The following is a 16,616-nucleotide window of genomic DNA, read 5'->3' as shown; positions in this document are numbered from 1 at the left end:
CACAAGGAGCTCAAAATCTGTCCAAAATATGCAGCTTTGAATAAGTCTGAGCTACTGTCTCCAACTGCTGGCAGTTGATTGACTAGAGCTACAATAATCAATTTCTATCGTTTTGAACGTTGGAGTTTTTTTTTATTTTATTTGATCACAACACATACAGGGTCAGTTTTGTGTATGTTGTTACAAATAATTATAAAATATAAGAATGATATTGACTGTTTTATCTGTTCTCACCTGTCATTTTAAGTAGATTATACACGTAGTTTGACTTTTTTTTTTAAAGTTCTCAGTCTACTATGCAGATGTTTTAAAATATTTGGGTAGATTAATGATTAGGACTCAAATGGTATGTAACCAATCTGCCAACAGACTGATACGATTATTTGTTTTGTTGCTAGCAACGTAAACATCGACCAGGACACAGAAACACACGCACAAACTCACACTCACACACACACACACACACACACTCACACCCAGACATTCCAATCATTGGCAGTGTAGCAGTTGAAGATTGTGTCAAATACTGTAGGTGAGACAAATATCCAGCCGCAAAGTTGCCGGCCTGTAAATGCTGTGAAGCACATTGATCTACAATACCACTACCAGGAAGTTCTTCACTATTTCCCTCCCAGAAGTGTTGCGCGTACCTTGTACTTCGGCACCGTTTGCAAAGTGATGCCCTGTCCACAGTTCTAAGGGTAGTCTTTTCTCTTTTCTCTCACCCTCTCTCTCTCTCTCTCTCTCTTTTTCTGAGAGGGCATTTCCTGCTTGATAATTCTTGGACGTTGGACCGGTGTTACAGTTTCAAACTCGGTGTACAGTTACACCGCTTCATGCTCATCATTCAAAGCATGTGAATTTTGAACTTTGATGAAAGCTCACAGTCCAGTTTTCTGGAATCATAAAAACTCTTTTCAGATCAACCGTCGACAATCCGTAAAATAAATCTTTTCAGTGCAGTCAATCTTGCGCTGATAATAGATTTTTCAATTTTTAATGTCCACTTCCTCCAAAGTGTATCATGTCCATGGCAACCCTAGAATTTACTCTAAACAAGCCTCTTCCAGAAATGGCAACAGCCATGGTGTAGGCAAAAAAAAAAATACAACAAAACAAAAACAAACAATGAAAGAGAAGCTTTTGTATTCACAAAAGTACAGTGTAGAGTTGAAAGAAGTAATTGACTTGTGGCAAGCTCTTTAAAACAGCTATTGTAATGCTTGTTAAAGAGTTAAGAAGTCAGATGCTAGTGCACAACTTGTGTCTTTTAGATTTAGGAGGTGGTACAGAACTTTCATAATTAAAAAGGAAATCCACCCAAAAATAAATAAGCTCCAAAAAAAAGAGAGAAACAGTCCCTACAGAACATTCCAAAACTGACCAAAAAAAAATCAGATAAAAAAATAAGGAAGATATGACAATACGTTTTGAGATTTCACATCTTTTCTGAAAGCATTTCTTGACCAATCCTTACTAAATATTCAAATGAATGAGTTGATGATGTCATGCTATCACAATTTTTCATTACATGTATGTATCATTACATGTGCCATCAAACAATGGAAATATCGATCAGGCGCAAGGTACGAATAGAGTGTGCGATGATGGGCTCACGAACTTGTTATACACCACACACACACCTGAATGGGGTCAGCGAAATTAATATGTGACCCGCTACAACAAAAGGATCTGAAAGTCGGGGGAGGACAATTTTCGGAAAATGGCATGACATTATTCCCTAACTCTTCTTCTTTAATTTCATGTATAGCACGACTCATTAAAAAACTCGGTTGCGGAGATATTGATGATTTTATTAGCGCATGTCAAGTGGTTGAAGAAATCAGTTTCGAGAAAAACGCCTTCAAAGTTTTCCTTCCAACGCTGTCATGATCAAGGGGAGACGTGAGAGTTTTCACCGCTTGACAATAGAAGGCATGCTCCTAGCGACCTCCGGGATGTTCATTCAAGCTTAGCGCCAGCGGTCTACGCATGACCAATCAGTAATCAGGATGCTACGCACTGACCAATAAGATCACTCCCTCGTTGCTAGGGGCGGAGTCTCGCTGAGCGCTAAATCCAAATCTTCGGACACGTTTCTGTTACGTTGAAAGTCGGAAAATCATGGCCCAGAAAAATGCTGATTTCTTGCCTTTCCTTTTATCATTTAGCTTCAAAATTTTGGCAGATGATAGACAAAACATTAGACTACAAGATTATGCAAAAAACAGAAATCTGTTTGTTCTGACCAATTTTGATGATGTGACTTCAAACTCGATTTTCTCGGCTCAGCCGTCAGCGACTTTAGGATCCTTTTGTTGTAGCGGGTCACATATCTTCTTAGCTCAGCCTTGACTGCTTTGTATCTATTTATACGAGTTTTACAGCAAAACAAGCGCACTCTACATTGGACTATTAAAAAGGCAAATAATACTGCCATACCAAGGAGGTTCTAGAGAATGGAGTCACAACCGTCTTATTTCCTTTGCTAGATGTTCGAAGCCGCCGCTCAAAAATATTTGAAGCATGTGCAAAGCAGGATCTGCCGCGCAGATAGGAAGACAATTGACTCATGTCTCATTGCATAATCACTAGCCACTTTCAAAGGAAGATATTTTTTTGTGATGGTAATTACTTTTCGCTATCCCGTCTTATAAAAGGTAGGTGGTACAGACACGAGGATGCGCGAACAGAAATTGAGGGAAAAATGCTGAAATGCAGATGAAAATTACTCGACTGGGCATATGCGGGCACTAATCTGATATATCTATCAATAAAGAATTATACTTGAAGATTATTCCATATTAGTTTCATTTGTGGAAACTAAGCGGAAAAGTGATAAAACCAGCTTTCCAGGGTGGTACAGTTTTAAACATTTTCACATGATACAGCTCAGATTTACACTTTTGCACAAATTTCTGGACGGAAATGTCTTTTGTTTTACATGCTTTATCATTAATTGAAATTTCATTTCATTTAATAAATAGATAAGCAAAATATGGCCAAAATTATGATAACGTTCAAAATTAATCTTCAGAATGCTGAGCAAGACGGCGGCAAGGAACATCGATCATCAAAGGCACAAGTGCACCTGAGGAATTCCTTTGTACATCAATAAAAATCTGACAACTGTTTGAATAATCACAGCCAGTTGGAACTCCAATGTATAAAACCTCCTTGGCCATACACACAGTTTTCATACAGAAAGAAAAAAAGGTATTGATAGAAGAATCCTTTATCTTTCTACTAAAGCTATTTTCTGGGCAGCACAACACAAATTAATATGAATTTATGCCACAAATGCAGGCACTCCTGTCTACATTTTTGGAACCTGGTATACCAGGTTCCCGTAAGGAAGGGGTTTAGATCAAAATGGAAAAACAAAACAAAGGTTGGATCTTTGTCTCTGCGCGTAGCCAGGATAAAATGACAACTTGCTAGTACCAGTATGTCAAGTACATTGTGGCCAAAAGAATCATGAAAGCCCAACTGCTGCCCGTAGGGCCCACCATCAGAAAATTGATATGTTGTCTTCTTTGGACATCCTCAAACCCTAGTTCCGAGTAACATACCCTGTTTACTTGGTCCTCCACCACAGGGAGTGTCCCGTGCTGTAGGACTTTTCCCCTCCAGAATCATAGTCTGGACACTAGCCCAGGCAATTAAAATATTTGTAAATTCATAACTCGATTATCCTCGCTTCGACCACCTGCCTGCATGTTTGCGTCCGCTTGACGTGGACGCCCCTGATGACCATGTACAGTAATGCTGACTGTCTTTCTTGCTTCTACTGTGTGCTTTCTGATTAGTGGTGTTTCCGTTCACAAGGAATATTGAAAAACACATTTTATCTACTAACGTGTAGATACAGAAATATATATAATTATACACACATATAGATTCATTTTTATGGCTTTCTCCATAATACATAGTAGGTTTAGTTTGGCATGAAAATGCAATTCATATTACTTTAATTCTCTCATATTCTTTAATTCTCTCTTCCTTATCTCTTTCCTTTAAATTGTATACCTTCTCATTGTTGTTTTTTATATGGGGTAGGGGTAGCTTATATGAACAGGGGTTACTCTGAACATTGTTGTTGCTGCATTATCTCTTGAAAGTCTACAATGTAGTCAGTATGTTGAGCATGCTCCTTGCAAGGGCACTCTGGCCAGGATACTATCCTACATTTCATTACCCTACTGAAGTACAGTGGGTACAAATGTGTAGACTGGCACTCAGAGAACAATGAGGGGTCAATACAGTATGTTTAAATGGGTCTAGGGCAAATACCCCCTGGGCAATTACACTGGTCCCTTCACCTGGCCCTAATCCTAATCCTAATCCTAATCCTAATCTTAACCCTAACCTAACCCTTACCCAAACTCCTCAAACCCTAAACCTAACCCTAATTACCACTAACCAGTATTTGGGGGGGGGGGGGGAATTGCCCGGATACATGTTTAAATGCATGTTTTGTGTAGGCAATTAGTGTACGAGTCTTGACCAAAGTACAAGTGTGTGTGTGAATGAAAAATGCATGCAGAATTAATGAATGAGGCCATTAGATACTGCATTGTTCTCATTCAGACAGGAGAGACGAAAGCAGAGAAGGAGTGCACAGAAAGTAAAAGAGGGAGAGAGAAAGAGAGAGAGGTAGATTAAGAAAGGTAATGATAGAAAGGGAAAAGGAGAAAAAAAAACTCTTAGTTTCAATTTCAAGAGATCAGTTACATTTGTATCAACAAGCCAGGCACTCACTACACATAATGTGCGTGTGCGGTTGTGAAGTCCCACTTTTTGTAGCCATATTATTTTTGTGTGTGATAAATAAGTCGATGGGGGGAAAGGAAGTACAGTACCATGGGAATGAAGGGGAAGCTATTGTAGCTTAATGACTATGCAGGCATCATATTTCAAACAGGTTAATGTTACAGAAGCTCTGAATTATCACTACCGGTACATGTCACTAGCGCAGACCGTAAGCTCTGTGAAAAGTAAAACCCACCCAATTTCAAGGAAGAGAAAACCAACATACGTTTACTTGGCAAATCCACAAACTGTACACTCTGTATAATTGTGTGACAGATGAATTGGAAGCAATACCTTGACCATCGGGGATCATGCGTATTAAAGGCACCGTCAAAGAAATTTTCTGCGAGTGATTTCTATACAGTTGTAGAAGTCTAGAATGATACTGTACGAAAGTGTTGCATTTGGGATCATTTCCTCATAAATGTTAAATTGAACCCATCGAGCTCCAGAAGAGAAGGAAAATTTGTGTTTTGATGCTGTGTTTTACTGAATACAATGTGACTGAAAGTATTAAAGCATAAAATTGTCAATTAGAAATTGGGATTGAAAGCATTGTGACGACATAATTATGTTATCACACTATGTTTTTAGGCGTGTACACAAATTTGCTACTCAGCACAACTTCGTTAGAACGACAAGTACACTGTGTACAGGTAATATGATATCTTTCAGTTTTCTTTCTTCTTTCATTCATAGTACTAGATCTGGGAATAAGATACTACAGTATTATAGCTATAATGTACAGTAATTAAAGATACAGCAAAAGTAGTGTATAAAATGACATACAGTATTTACATACACTAGATGTCGCAATATCAGTGTAATGGCATTTTTCAAAAGTTAACTCTTCTGCTGCATAGGTGCGGTGTTAAAGGGTAAAAATGTATCTTGGACTTCAAAATGTATTCAACTTCAAGCTGCTATTTAACATTGTGAGCAGTGATTTAAAGAAATAGAATTATCACATTTGATGCACAAAATATGTACATGTAGTTCAGCTGCATCACAAAACACCCTCCACACAAAAATTTCACAACAAAGTCAGAGATACAATGTTTACTATCTTAAAAGGATATTGTATCACTAATTTCATTTCATAAACCGTACATGTAAACTGAACAGGTGGTTTATTCTAGAATTGTTTTTTTATATAACTATTGAAGTGTTTGATGATCTCTTCCTTTACAGTAGTAGTGTACACGTATGTTAAATTGATTATACTGATATTCATGTTGGTTATTTGTATTCCTAACTCAAATTTCAGAACTGCAATGTATTTTGAAGCACTATTTAAAGCTGGTTTTTTTTTTTTCATAGCAAATGTTAAAAATAGCACAGAGCTTTAAAGCTGTGTATAAATGTTGAGTAGAATCCATTCCATGCTCCAGGAAGAGTTCATGCCCGTGGTAGTCGTTGCGCCAGTCGGGGGTTTAATAACGTGTCCGTCTGAGGATCAAGCATGGTCCTATAGCATCCTGTTTGTTCCTGCCTCACATGCATGTGGGAGCGGCAATGGAGTACTGTGCTCTTCCTGCATTAGCAGGACTACTACTACAGTTGATGATGCCACATGCGTAGAACGATATAAGGAAGATATCAAGGGGATTTCATAAAATTTGATTTTTTTTTTTTGGAGAAAAAAATACACATTCCCTCGACTAGTCACTGACGTACAAAAATGGGTAATATTATTCCCCTGCCTTATGAAAGAGGCAAGTCAAATGCTCTTTTTACAGTGTATACAATCGTGTATGCATATAATACAGAACGTAATACGAAAAAAATGCACAAAACAATTTCAAAACACAAATAATGCAAGGGCTGTTATACACAAAACAATTTCAAAACACAAATAATGCAAGGGCTGTTATACACAAAACAATTTCAAAACACAGATAGTACAAGGACTGTTTAACCATATACTAGAAAAATAGTAAAACCAGGGAGGTTGGATCCCACCTCCCTGGTAAAACAGTTAAAAATGCAGCAGATGTGAGGGAATGACAAAGGCCCTTGGCCTATCAGAGGTCAAACACTGTACATGCAAGAAAAGTGAAAATACAAATGTATGATGTTGAATTTTCTTTCTACATGTATCTTTCTATACATGTGACATCACAAGCTTTAGTAGTCTTCTCATCCAGTGATGGCAGGACTGACACTTCAAAAAATGCATAACTTTTGCATGGAGTGTCCCAATTCTCTTCAAACTTTTTACTGGTGTGTTCTATTAAAGGGATCATATAGTTTTGGTTGAGACCTAATTTCAGGTTTCTGACTTTTTGGTGAGATAATGAGAAACCTCTTATGAAATATGAAAGAGCATGTAATTCCATGAGGAATTCAACGTTTAACTGATGAAAATTGCTTTTGAAATTGTTGAGATATTGAAAACAGAGCAATTCTAATAAAGTGTGGGACCCACACTTCATTACGATCGCTTTGTTTTACTTTGTTTTTGGATGTTTCAGTCATTCCAAACCCGATTTTCATCAAATAAACTTTGAATTCCTCTTAAAATGGTATGTTCTGTACTATATCATAAGTGTTTTCTTGGTATCTCACAAAAAGTTAAAAGCCCAATTCTCATCTCCACCAATACTGTACCATCCCTTTAAGTTGTGCTGCATTCTCTCAATTCACATGTTTTATGAAGGTGAACTTGACCTTTAAAGGGGCGGGGAACAGACAGTTTGAGATGGAAGCATTATATAGAGATAAATTCATGATCTCACATGGTCCAGTGTGTGAGAGGCAGAGACACGCACCCGAGGCACAAATCTTCAGACACGAGGTGGATGTCTTCTCAGCCAACATTGGCAGTCAAGAGACTTAATGATTGCAAAGTCACCGGTATTAACTGCGTCATTAACTCACGTCATTATCCCTTTAAGCCCAGCTGCATGACGTCTCAGTTTAGTGACTTAGAGTAGAGGTCAGGAAGGGGTCAAATAACAGGAAGCTGTTCAGAATGATGGGAGCAAATTATCTGTGTGTACGTATGTACACATGTGCATGTTTTTCTGTTTAAAAGAACTTCAAGTCTGGTAAAGAATATCCTTTACTTCAAACTACAGTGTGATATATAGTACAATGTATGTAAACATTACCTGGCCCCTATGATGTTGTCATGGCTATGCCTTTTAAACAGCAGTGTACAATGTACACAATGTTCACATGGTGGCAGATTAGTGTTTGTTCAAAACGATTGGACCTACATAGGATGTGAGGGTCATATTAAAACATCAATTAATTGATGGTTGATAAATTGTTGTTAGTGGCTAGAGTACAAAAGAAAAAAAAAATGTTGCTGAGTAACAATCTCAAAGTTACAAAATGTATGATAGTGATGTAATATCTGAACTGCCACACCACAAAATCTGGACTTGTAAGCACCAAGATTGGACGTGTGGTGTTTTTGTGCTTGAAAGTATTAGTGAAATGGATGCAACCGTCACAGCCCACTTTAACCCCCCCCCCCCAAAAAAAAAAAAAAAAAAAAGGAACAAAATGAATTTCTACTTTTAATATCTATTATTAAAAATACACTTTGTATATTATATCTCAATTTCTGTTTTGTTTAAGCCACCAAATTTTGTTCGTACAACGCGGGTATACATGTAGAAAAGTCAACTTGTCCGGAGTTCTGGGTGAGACCAACTTGAAAAATTTGAATTGATCAACCCATATGCCATATTTTGGTCCATTACTTTTAATACGGAGAATCCTTGAATCTGTGACTTTTTGTGGGGTTTTTAGCTGGGCAGTTGCAAATGTGAATACTGTCCACTTAACGTACATTTTGTGTAGTGTACAATTGTACAAACTCAGAATACTGACTGCCTTGGTATTGGAATGATGGCCAATTCACGTTGGCTCATCAAGATTTTCGGAGCCATACAGTACTGTGATCCCCGCCCAAGCCTATAAAGTCAGCCATGCTTTCTCAGTGCAACTGATATTTCTTTATAACTGCCCTCATAACAATATCCCCATGCACAGATACAATGTATTGTAGGCTCCTAGTCCAGGGTGGGGGGGGGGGGGGTGATCTCAAAACATGGCAACTGTAAGCTTTCAAATGTTATTTAGGTAATGGTTGTACCTAGTATATGAAATGTCAGAAGACGAGAGTCATGGGACTTTACTTCCTTGAGTGCACTTTCCAATGAGAGGTACAACGTGTACACACAGTGTAGGCTCTTTAGTGGTTAACCCTTGACCTCTTGGGTCATGTTCAGAGTTTGACCTTTTGCTTCCTCCATTCTTCTGAAATGTCTCAAAGCTTATAGTTTGCTGTCCTACATTTGTAATGATGTTGACATCTTTTTCTTTTCTTGTTTTAAAGCTGTTTGGTGAAAATTCTCTGTGAGTTGAACAAGTTGTGTTGAATATAAATCAAAGAGAACCTACAGACTGTAAAACAAATAGAGCAATGGTTGCATGATGAATAAACCTGTATCAGTCAATTATATGGAAATCTGAAATGGTATCCATGCTACAAATTGTAGTTCTTTTGAACACACTTGGTTGCACTGTGGTTGCAGCGTGATGTGCAGTGGTTGCTGCTTCATTGAGCTGATCAGTTGAAAGGATGTAATATGCCTCCATGACTTTCATACAGTATGCCTGCGCTGAAATCAACGAGATAGAAAGTGTGATACTACACATTTCTGAGTTTTTTAAACAAAAATTCAAATATATAATATCCTCTATTTCAAATTGTTCAAGAGATTAATTAATGATTCAACAACAGTGAGTGTTGAAGGGGCTTAGGATTAGTTGCTGAATTATTAAATAAATGCATTTTACTAGTATCATTATACAATGGATACGTGTAGCATCATTATTTCAAATAGATAGTGTCTTGCCACATTCCCCTCTCCATTAAAAAATAAGTAGATAAATAAATAAATATCTTATCCTTAAAGAACAATTGACAATTTCTTGTTGTTTTGTCTGACTTTGATGTGACCCCACATGTAATTTTATTCTAGTTGAAGTCCACTGATAAAGGCACAAACAAAAGGGAACCTTCCCGTTGAGAGCTACACGTTCAACCAATGAACATGGAGGATTGTAGGAGGTTTATGAGGGTTGCATCAACAACCTTCAGTTTTAAGTGTAGCTGCATTGTGTGTTTTTACCTGTTCATCACATTTTAAGAAATCTGCTTTTCATGTGGATGTTTCTTGAACTTTGCGCTCTCTGATCACACTCCAAGTTAGATGGATGTTCTTTTATACCTAAACCGATCCTTGTCATTTGATTGCTTGTTTAACATTAATCATTTGATGCAGTGTACTATTTCGTCATCATTCGTGCAGTTCGTCTGTTGAGAATGAGAAGGGCGTTAAGTTATCTCGAACACTGTAGATTTAGTGGCAACTTTAACGACCTTATCATTCTCAACCGGCAAATTGTGGCTCCATTTACCGTGCAATCTTGAATTCATATGCTACGCTCTATTTGCACGCGCGCTGAGAGTCCTGGCACGTAACATACATAAAGTGCTTGCGTCTGCAGTGTACTGTACAATGTACATGCAATCAAGCATATTGACGCAGCGCGCTAGCGTATACAGTGTAGTGCACAGCACTCTCTCAGTCATATATTACATCTCGCACATTCTCTCTTGTTTCTAAATTCATAACACATCATTACGACAAGAATCGATACGCGGGTGTTTGATTTAAAACAAATAATAAATAGTTTTTAGCTCACCTGAGCCAAAGGCTCAAGTGAGCTATTGCGATCGCCCTTCGTCTGGCGTCCGTCGTGCGTCGTGCGTCGTCCGTCGTGCGTCGTCCGTCGTGCGTCGTCCGTCGTGCGTAAACTTTTACATTTTTATCTTCTTCTTGAAAACCCCAAGACCGATTTTCATCAAACTTGGCAGGTAGCATCCCTAGGGGGTTAGGAACTCAATTTGTTAAAATGGGCACCATGCCCCACCCAGGGGGCCCCCAGGGGGGCCCAAACCCCCCAAAATTAAGGAATCTGTAAAAATCTTCTTCTCTAGAACCAGAAGTGATAGAGCTAAGTTAATACTATGAGTTAGTACATTGATGACTGTAGTTTCAAGTTTGTTCATGGCAGAATCAGGGGTGCCCCCCTTGGGACCCAGGGGAGGGGGGTGGGGAGGGGTCCTAATGGGGCCTAAATTATACATTTTCATCTTCTTCTTGAGAACCCCATGACCAATTTTCACCAAACTTGGCAGGTAGTATCCCTAGGGTGTTAGGATCTCAATTTGTTAAAATGGGCACCATGCCCCACCCAGGGGCCCCAGTGGGGCCAAACCCCCCAAAATGAAGGAATCTTTAAAAATCTTCTCTAGAATCAGAAGTTATAGAGCTAAGATAATACTATGAGTGAGTACATTAATGACTGTAGTTTCAAGTTTGTTCATAGCAAATCCAGGGGTGCCCCTCTTGGGGGCAGGGGGGGGGGGGGTTGGGAAGGTCCAAATGGGGGCCTGAATTGTACATTTTCATCTTCTTCCTGAAAACCTCATGATGGATTTTCGTCAAACTTGGCAGGTAGCATCCCTAGGGGGTCAGGATCTCAATTTATCAAAATGGGCACCATGCCCCACCCAGAGGGCCCCAGGGGGCCCCCAATCCCCCCAAATGAAGGAATCTTTAAAAATTTCGGCCCTTATTGTACATTTTCATCTTCTACTTGAGAAGCCTGGTCAAATTTTAGTAGAGCTGTGAATAATTTAGATTAGTGACTGCGTGAAAGGTGAACTTGCGATACTCAGGTGAGCGCTAGACCCGCGGGTCTCTTGTTCAGTCATTCAATGGACAGAATATTTTATTCAGTGAAAGATGAAATTACTGATCCATTCAATGAGGTGCAGCCAAGTTGAATGGATCAGTTCATCTCTCATTTCATGAAACATTCTGTCCATTGCACTCATAAGCATTCACTATTTTTGTATACCATAGATAGTACTGAATAAAAGAAACTTGCACATCACTTATGTGTACATTTACACCAAGAAAGGGTTAGTAAATTTTTGTTTTTTTGTTTTGATGGCATGCTATCATCTTTTTTTTCCCCTGCCGCAGACGGGACGCCTTGATGCCAACTATCCTCAGGTGATGGGCCACCAAGCGGCCGTCCTCGACCTCGCCTGGTCGCCCTTTAATGACAATCTCATTGCCAGCTGCGATGACAACGGTGTCATCAAGCTGTGGCAAATCCCGGACGGTGGGCTCACGGAGCCCATGACGGAGAAAGACGAGCTGATGGCGGAGCAGGTTCACCAGAAGCGGGTGTCGGCCATCAAGTTCCACCCGACCGTCGAGAACGTACTATTGACCGCAGGTGAGGAGGGAGGATCCAATCAACCATGATGTGGTCCTGGGAAGATTTTTTTTTTTCCTCTCTTTCTTGCCGAAATTGTCATTTTGTCTTCAGTAAATTGGTACTTCTGAATTAAAAAAAAAAGAAGGTAAAATTGACTGGTTTAAGAGCATAAGTTTTCACCAGTGTAGTGTTATATCAGTAGCGGAGTTTATCTGCAATATAGCTCTTATTCAAACCTGGTATATTGTACAAAAGTCTAGTAGGTGAAGGGTAGATTGAAGGGATGGCGACTTGAATGAAAGTCATATTATTGTTGTGACAAAAGGTTTTGTCTCACTTCGTCTTCTTTTTTTTTTTTCTTCTTTTTTCTTGTTTCTTTTTTCATGAATTTCGGGTGTCGCCCCTAAAAGGTGTGGACGGAAAAATTTGCATCTGGGACCTGGACTCCAATGAGATTCTCAGGGAATTCGCTACCAGCAGTGTCGTGCAAGACATATGCTGGAACTACGACGGCTCCCGGATCGGCTTCGTCTGCAAGGACAAGAAAGTGCGCGTCCACAATTCAGTTACAGGAGATTTGGTAGCGGTGAGTTCCTTTCTGTTCGGAGACATCATCTGGACAGATCATTGAAATGACCTCAAGCCCACCTGTGCCGCTGCCTATAACAGTGACTTCTGATGAATCCCTGTCTCCTGAAATTTCAGCTGGAAGTCAGGAAGTTTGACTTTTTTTCCCCTCTCAAATTTCTCCTTTTACATTTCTGTGAAAGCACTGGATGTCTACCACTTGCCCCAAGCTGAAACTGGGGGGGGGGGGGGGAGGGGGAGGGAGGGGGGAGGGAGGGGGGAGGGAGGGGGGAGGGGGAGGGGGGGCAAGTGGTATTTTAGATCAAGATGTAGACTTGATTTTATTACCATTATAATTTGTCTGCTGCTCAAGAAATAAAGTTACAGTGTAGAACTGTTTTTTGCTGTTGTTGTTTATTTGATGTCAAACTCTCTGCCTTTGTACAACGTGTATTTTAATGTGCTAGAGCTCGTGCTGTTAAAGATCAAAGGTTGTACAGATGTAGCTGTCATTTGGACACTGCCCTCATGAGTCTCTCAAAGGGAAACATGTCTTTAATTATTTTCCAAAACAACAATAACAACAGCAGGACCGCATGTTTGGTGAATGCATATCACACTAGATTTCTTGGGTCACCAGCTACTGTTGTCACTGCGAGTAAGTTGAATTTTCTAAGGCAGACGTTCGTAGTAAAGTGATTAAGAAATTTTGAGGAACGATGCTCTTTTTTCTATCATGCAAGTTGTGCCGAGTAGTGTTGTTGAAAGTTTAGAAAATTTCTCCATTATTCAATTCCAGATGCCATGTATTGTAGGTAACTTGACGGGGGTGGGGGGGGGGGGGAGATTGGGACAAAAATGTTTGTTGCCATGGCAATGTCACTGGTTTCGGCGCTGCCTTGGGCTGACTTGTTTGTTTTGTGTTTTGTTTTTTTGTTCGTTTTTGTCCTACCCACGTGCCTGCACACATGAACCTCGCGTGTAGGAGTTTGAGGGACATGAGTCGCCAAGGGAACAACGTATGGCGCTCCTCAAGGACAACCGGGCCTTGACAACTGGCTTCACCAGAAGGAGTGACAGGGAGTACAAGGTCTGGGACTTGGTAAGTCAGGAACGGATGACCGCATGGGCAGTAATCCTGAATTGGGGCAACGGCTCCACGGACAAATTCATCTCATTGAAAGGGGGAAAAAAAATACGCATAAAGACAAAGGCTGTGTGTATATTTAAACCTGAGAAAGAGAATCGCGTTTCAAAATGCACTTTGAATGCCGCAAGCGAACTTGGTTTAAAACACAATTCTTAAGGTTTATCTAAACATCCTATAATGGCGTTTTGAGCATTGTCATCGTGGAACTGTTTGCACCGTTCGACCTGGGAAGTAGATGTCAACCAAGGCGCATGCTGCTTTTTAACGGACGGTGTGTGCAATATACTAAAGTTGACCTTAGCAGCTTGGAGAAATGTGTTTCAAAACGGCATTGTGTTTATCTACTCGCAGAAAAGTAATCGTCCGTTCCGAAATGCTCTTTGAATGGCGGTTCAAATCAGCATTTCTAAATGCTTTTGAAAACACAGTTGCATATATCTATTGCTCAATAATGCCTCAGACACACTGAGGATTATGACTCTGCCTCAGAAAACTTTTAGATAAATGCCCCCGAAGGAGAGTGATTATTTGCATTGAACTGTAACATTGTGTATCCACCGTTTCTTTTGTTCAGTATCTTAATTCCTATTTCTTTTGGTTGTATGATTCTGAATGTTTTGCTTTTGGGTTTTTTTCCTTTTTTTTTTGGGGGGGGGGGTTCTCTTGTTGCATATACTATGTATAATATGTCGTATTTTGTAACTGTATGTTTGTTTTAAACTACACAGACTCACAGAAGAACAGCCATTGGCTGAAGTGAGTGACCTGTGATGAAGTAAAATAATCCCAAACTCAAACTCAAGTCTATGAAGAGAATTAAATGCTGTAATACTGAAACAATGTTCGTATTCGCACTTCCCACATTCAATGATGGACTTTGTATTTTATGATGAGTATGGTTGTTGGTATTTCTCTATTGGATAGAACGACTGCTCTAAGCCTCTGGTCCACGAAACCCTGGACCAGACGAATGCTCCGCTATCGATACTCTACGACCCTGATTTAAACATGGCATATTTCGTTGGAAAGGTGAGTATCAACACCGTCCAGAAGCTCACTGCGCCTGGCGTGCACTCGGCTTCAAAGGAAAAAGTGGATTAATGGATAAATGATCGAATGAATGAATGTGAGTGAATAGTAAATGTGTGAATATAAACATGAATGAATGAATGAATGAGTGAATGCAAGAATATGAGTAAATGAATGAATGAATGAATGCAAGAATATGAATAAATGATTGAATGAATGTAAATGAATAAATGAATAGTTTAATATGCAAATGAATGAATGAATGAATAGTTTAATATGCAAGTGAATGAATACCTGAATGAGCAAATGAACAAGTGAAAGCATTATTTGATGTAAGTAAGAAGAATGAAATGATGTGTCAGATGTTTTAGAATTTGAAGCATGTTTGATGAGGCAAATTGCGGGCTGAACGGCTACAGCAGTCCAGATAGCTCTCAGCTGTGTTTGGACCACGCAGTGAAAGCAGTGTACAGTCATACAAGTGTGTAGTTAGATGCTGAGATGGTACCTCAAGGTCTTAGAGATCTTTATACATTTGTACCTCATCACCAAAGAATCTACTATCAACTTTTTACAGTGTATAGCAGCAGGATTCCAGACATGTTGGTGTTGTGCTGCGATGAATAATTTTAAATGTCATTTTTTTTTTCCTCTCATCATTCTCTTTCTTCCCTGCTCTCTCTTTCTCTCTCTTGCTCTGAAAAGGGAGACACCGTAATACGATACTACGAGCTCACTCAGGAAGCACCGTACATACACTACATTACCACGTACCAGTCCAGCTCTCCACAGAGAGGCATGGGTTACATGCCAAAGCGCGGCTGTACCGTCAACCAGTGCGAGGTGGCGCGACTCTACAAAGCCATCGACGTCAGAAGCTTCAAGGGCATTGAGCCCGTGTCGTTCATTGTGCCCCGCAAAGTAAGATGAGCTGCCTCGATAAAGGAAGTTACCCCATCCCCCAATGAGATAGTAACCTTTAATGGTAATGAGGTTGTGTCAAGTTGAGTGCATCAGTTGCTCATCTGAACTGAAATTCCAGCCACTTTGCTTTTGCAGTGAATCAAGTGTGTACTGAAAAAAGTTGTAATTTTTGTTGAGCCCACCTGAGGTGTGGGGAGACTAAGGGATCGCCTGCGGCATCTGTCCGTCCGTTGTCTGTCCGTCTGTCGTCCATCCGTCCGTCGTCCGTCCGTGACGCTACAAAAACTTGAATAACTCTCTACTGAGGATTTCAATTTCAAGCAAACTTGGAAGGATGAGTGGTTATACAATGTTACACATTTTACCAAACATGAAGGTCTCCTCAAGGTCAAAGGTCACAGGCAGAGGTCAATGAACTTTAGGGCCCAATGTCAAGTTTTTATGGCGCGTTTCGATTATGGCTCATACTTTTGATCCCTATGTCTCTTTGTGACCAAACTTGGATCGTAAATGTCCCTTGGGGATTTGAAGGTCACCACAAGGTCAAATGTCATAGGTGGGTCAATGAACTTCCGGGAGTTAGAAAAACAATTTCTTATAACGCGAATGGGCGAGACACAATTTGGCACTTGCCTTGTTGTTTGCAGACATTTTCTTGAATTTGGTCACAGACATTTTCGCGAGAAGTTATTTTTGCAATTTGACAACCAGGCTATTATAAGTTCACTAATACCTGTCTGTTTACTCCACAAATTTAATGCGATCAAGATAAGTTGGTGATATCTTCTCAAGTTGGTAAATTCATGACCCAACAGTG

At 39.8% G+C, this 16,616-nt stretch overlaps 1 protein-coding gene across 2 annotated transcripts in view; it reads left to right on the top strand.

Annotated features, from left to right (window-relative positions):
• The window catches only part of LOC140228033 (coronin-1B-like), a 46,933-nt gene that overhangs the window by 12,867 nt on the left and 17,450 nt on the right, over positions 1 to 16,616 (top strand). For both annotated transcript variants that reach the window (XM_072308433.1, XM_072308434.1), the window contains exons 2-6: positions 11,889 to 12,147; positions 12,540 to 12,715; positions 13,682 to 13,798; positions 14,771 to 14,875; positions 15,581 to 15,796. In XM_072308433.1, the coding sequence (XP_072164534.1) occupies positions 11,889 to 12,147; positions 12,540 to 12,715; positions 13,682 to 13,798; positions 14,771 to 14,875; positions 15,581 to 15,796 (873 nt within the window). The remainder of the gene's footprint in view (positions 1 to 11,888; positions 12,148 to 12,539; positions 12,716 to 13,681; positions 13,799 to 14,770; positions 14,876 to 15,580; positions 15,797 to 16,616) is intronic.

Source organism: Diadema setosum, chromosome 4, assembly GCF_964275005.1.
Source record: "Diadema setosum chromosome 4, eeDiaSeto1, whole genome shotgun sequence".
NCBI classification, from domain to species: domain Eukaryota; kingdom Metazoa; phylum Echinodermata; class Echinoidea; order Diadematoida; family Diadematidae; genus Diadema; species Diadema setosum.
Note: the sequence above shows the minus strand (reverse complement) of the source record. Positions and strands in the feature narration are given on the sequence as shown.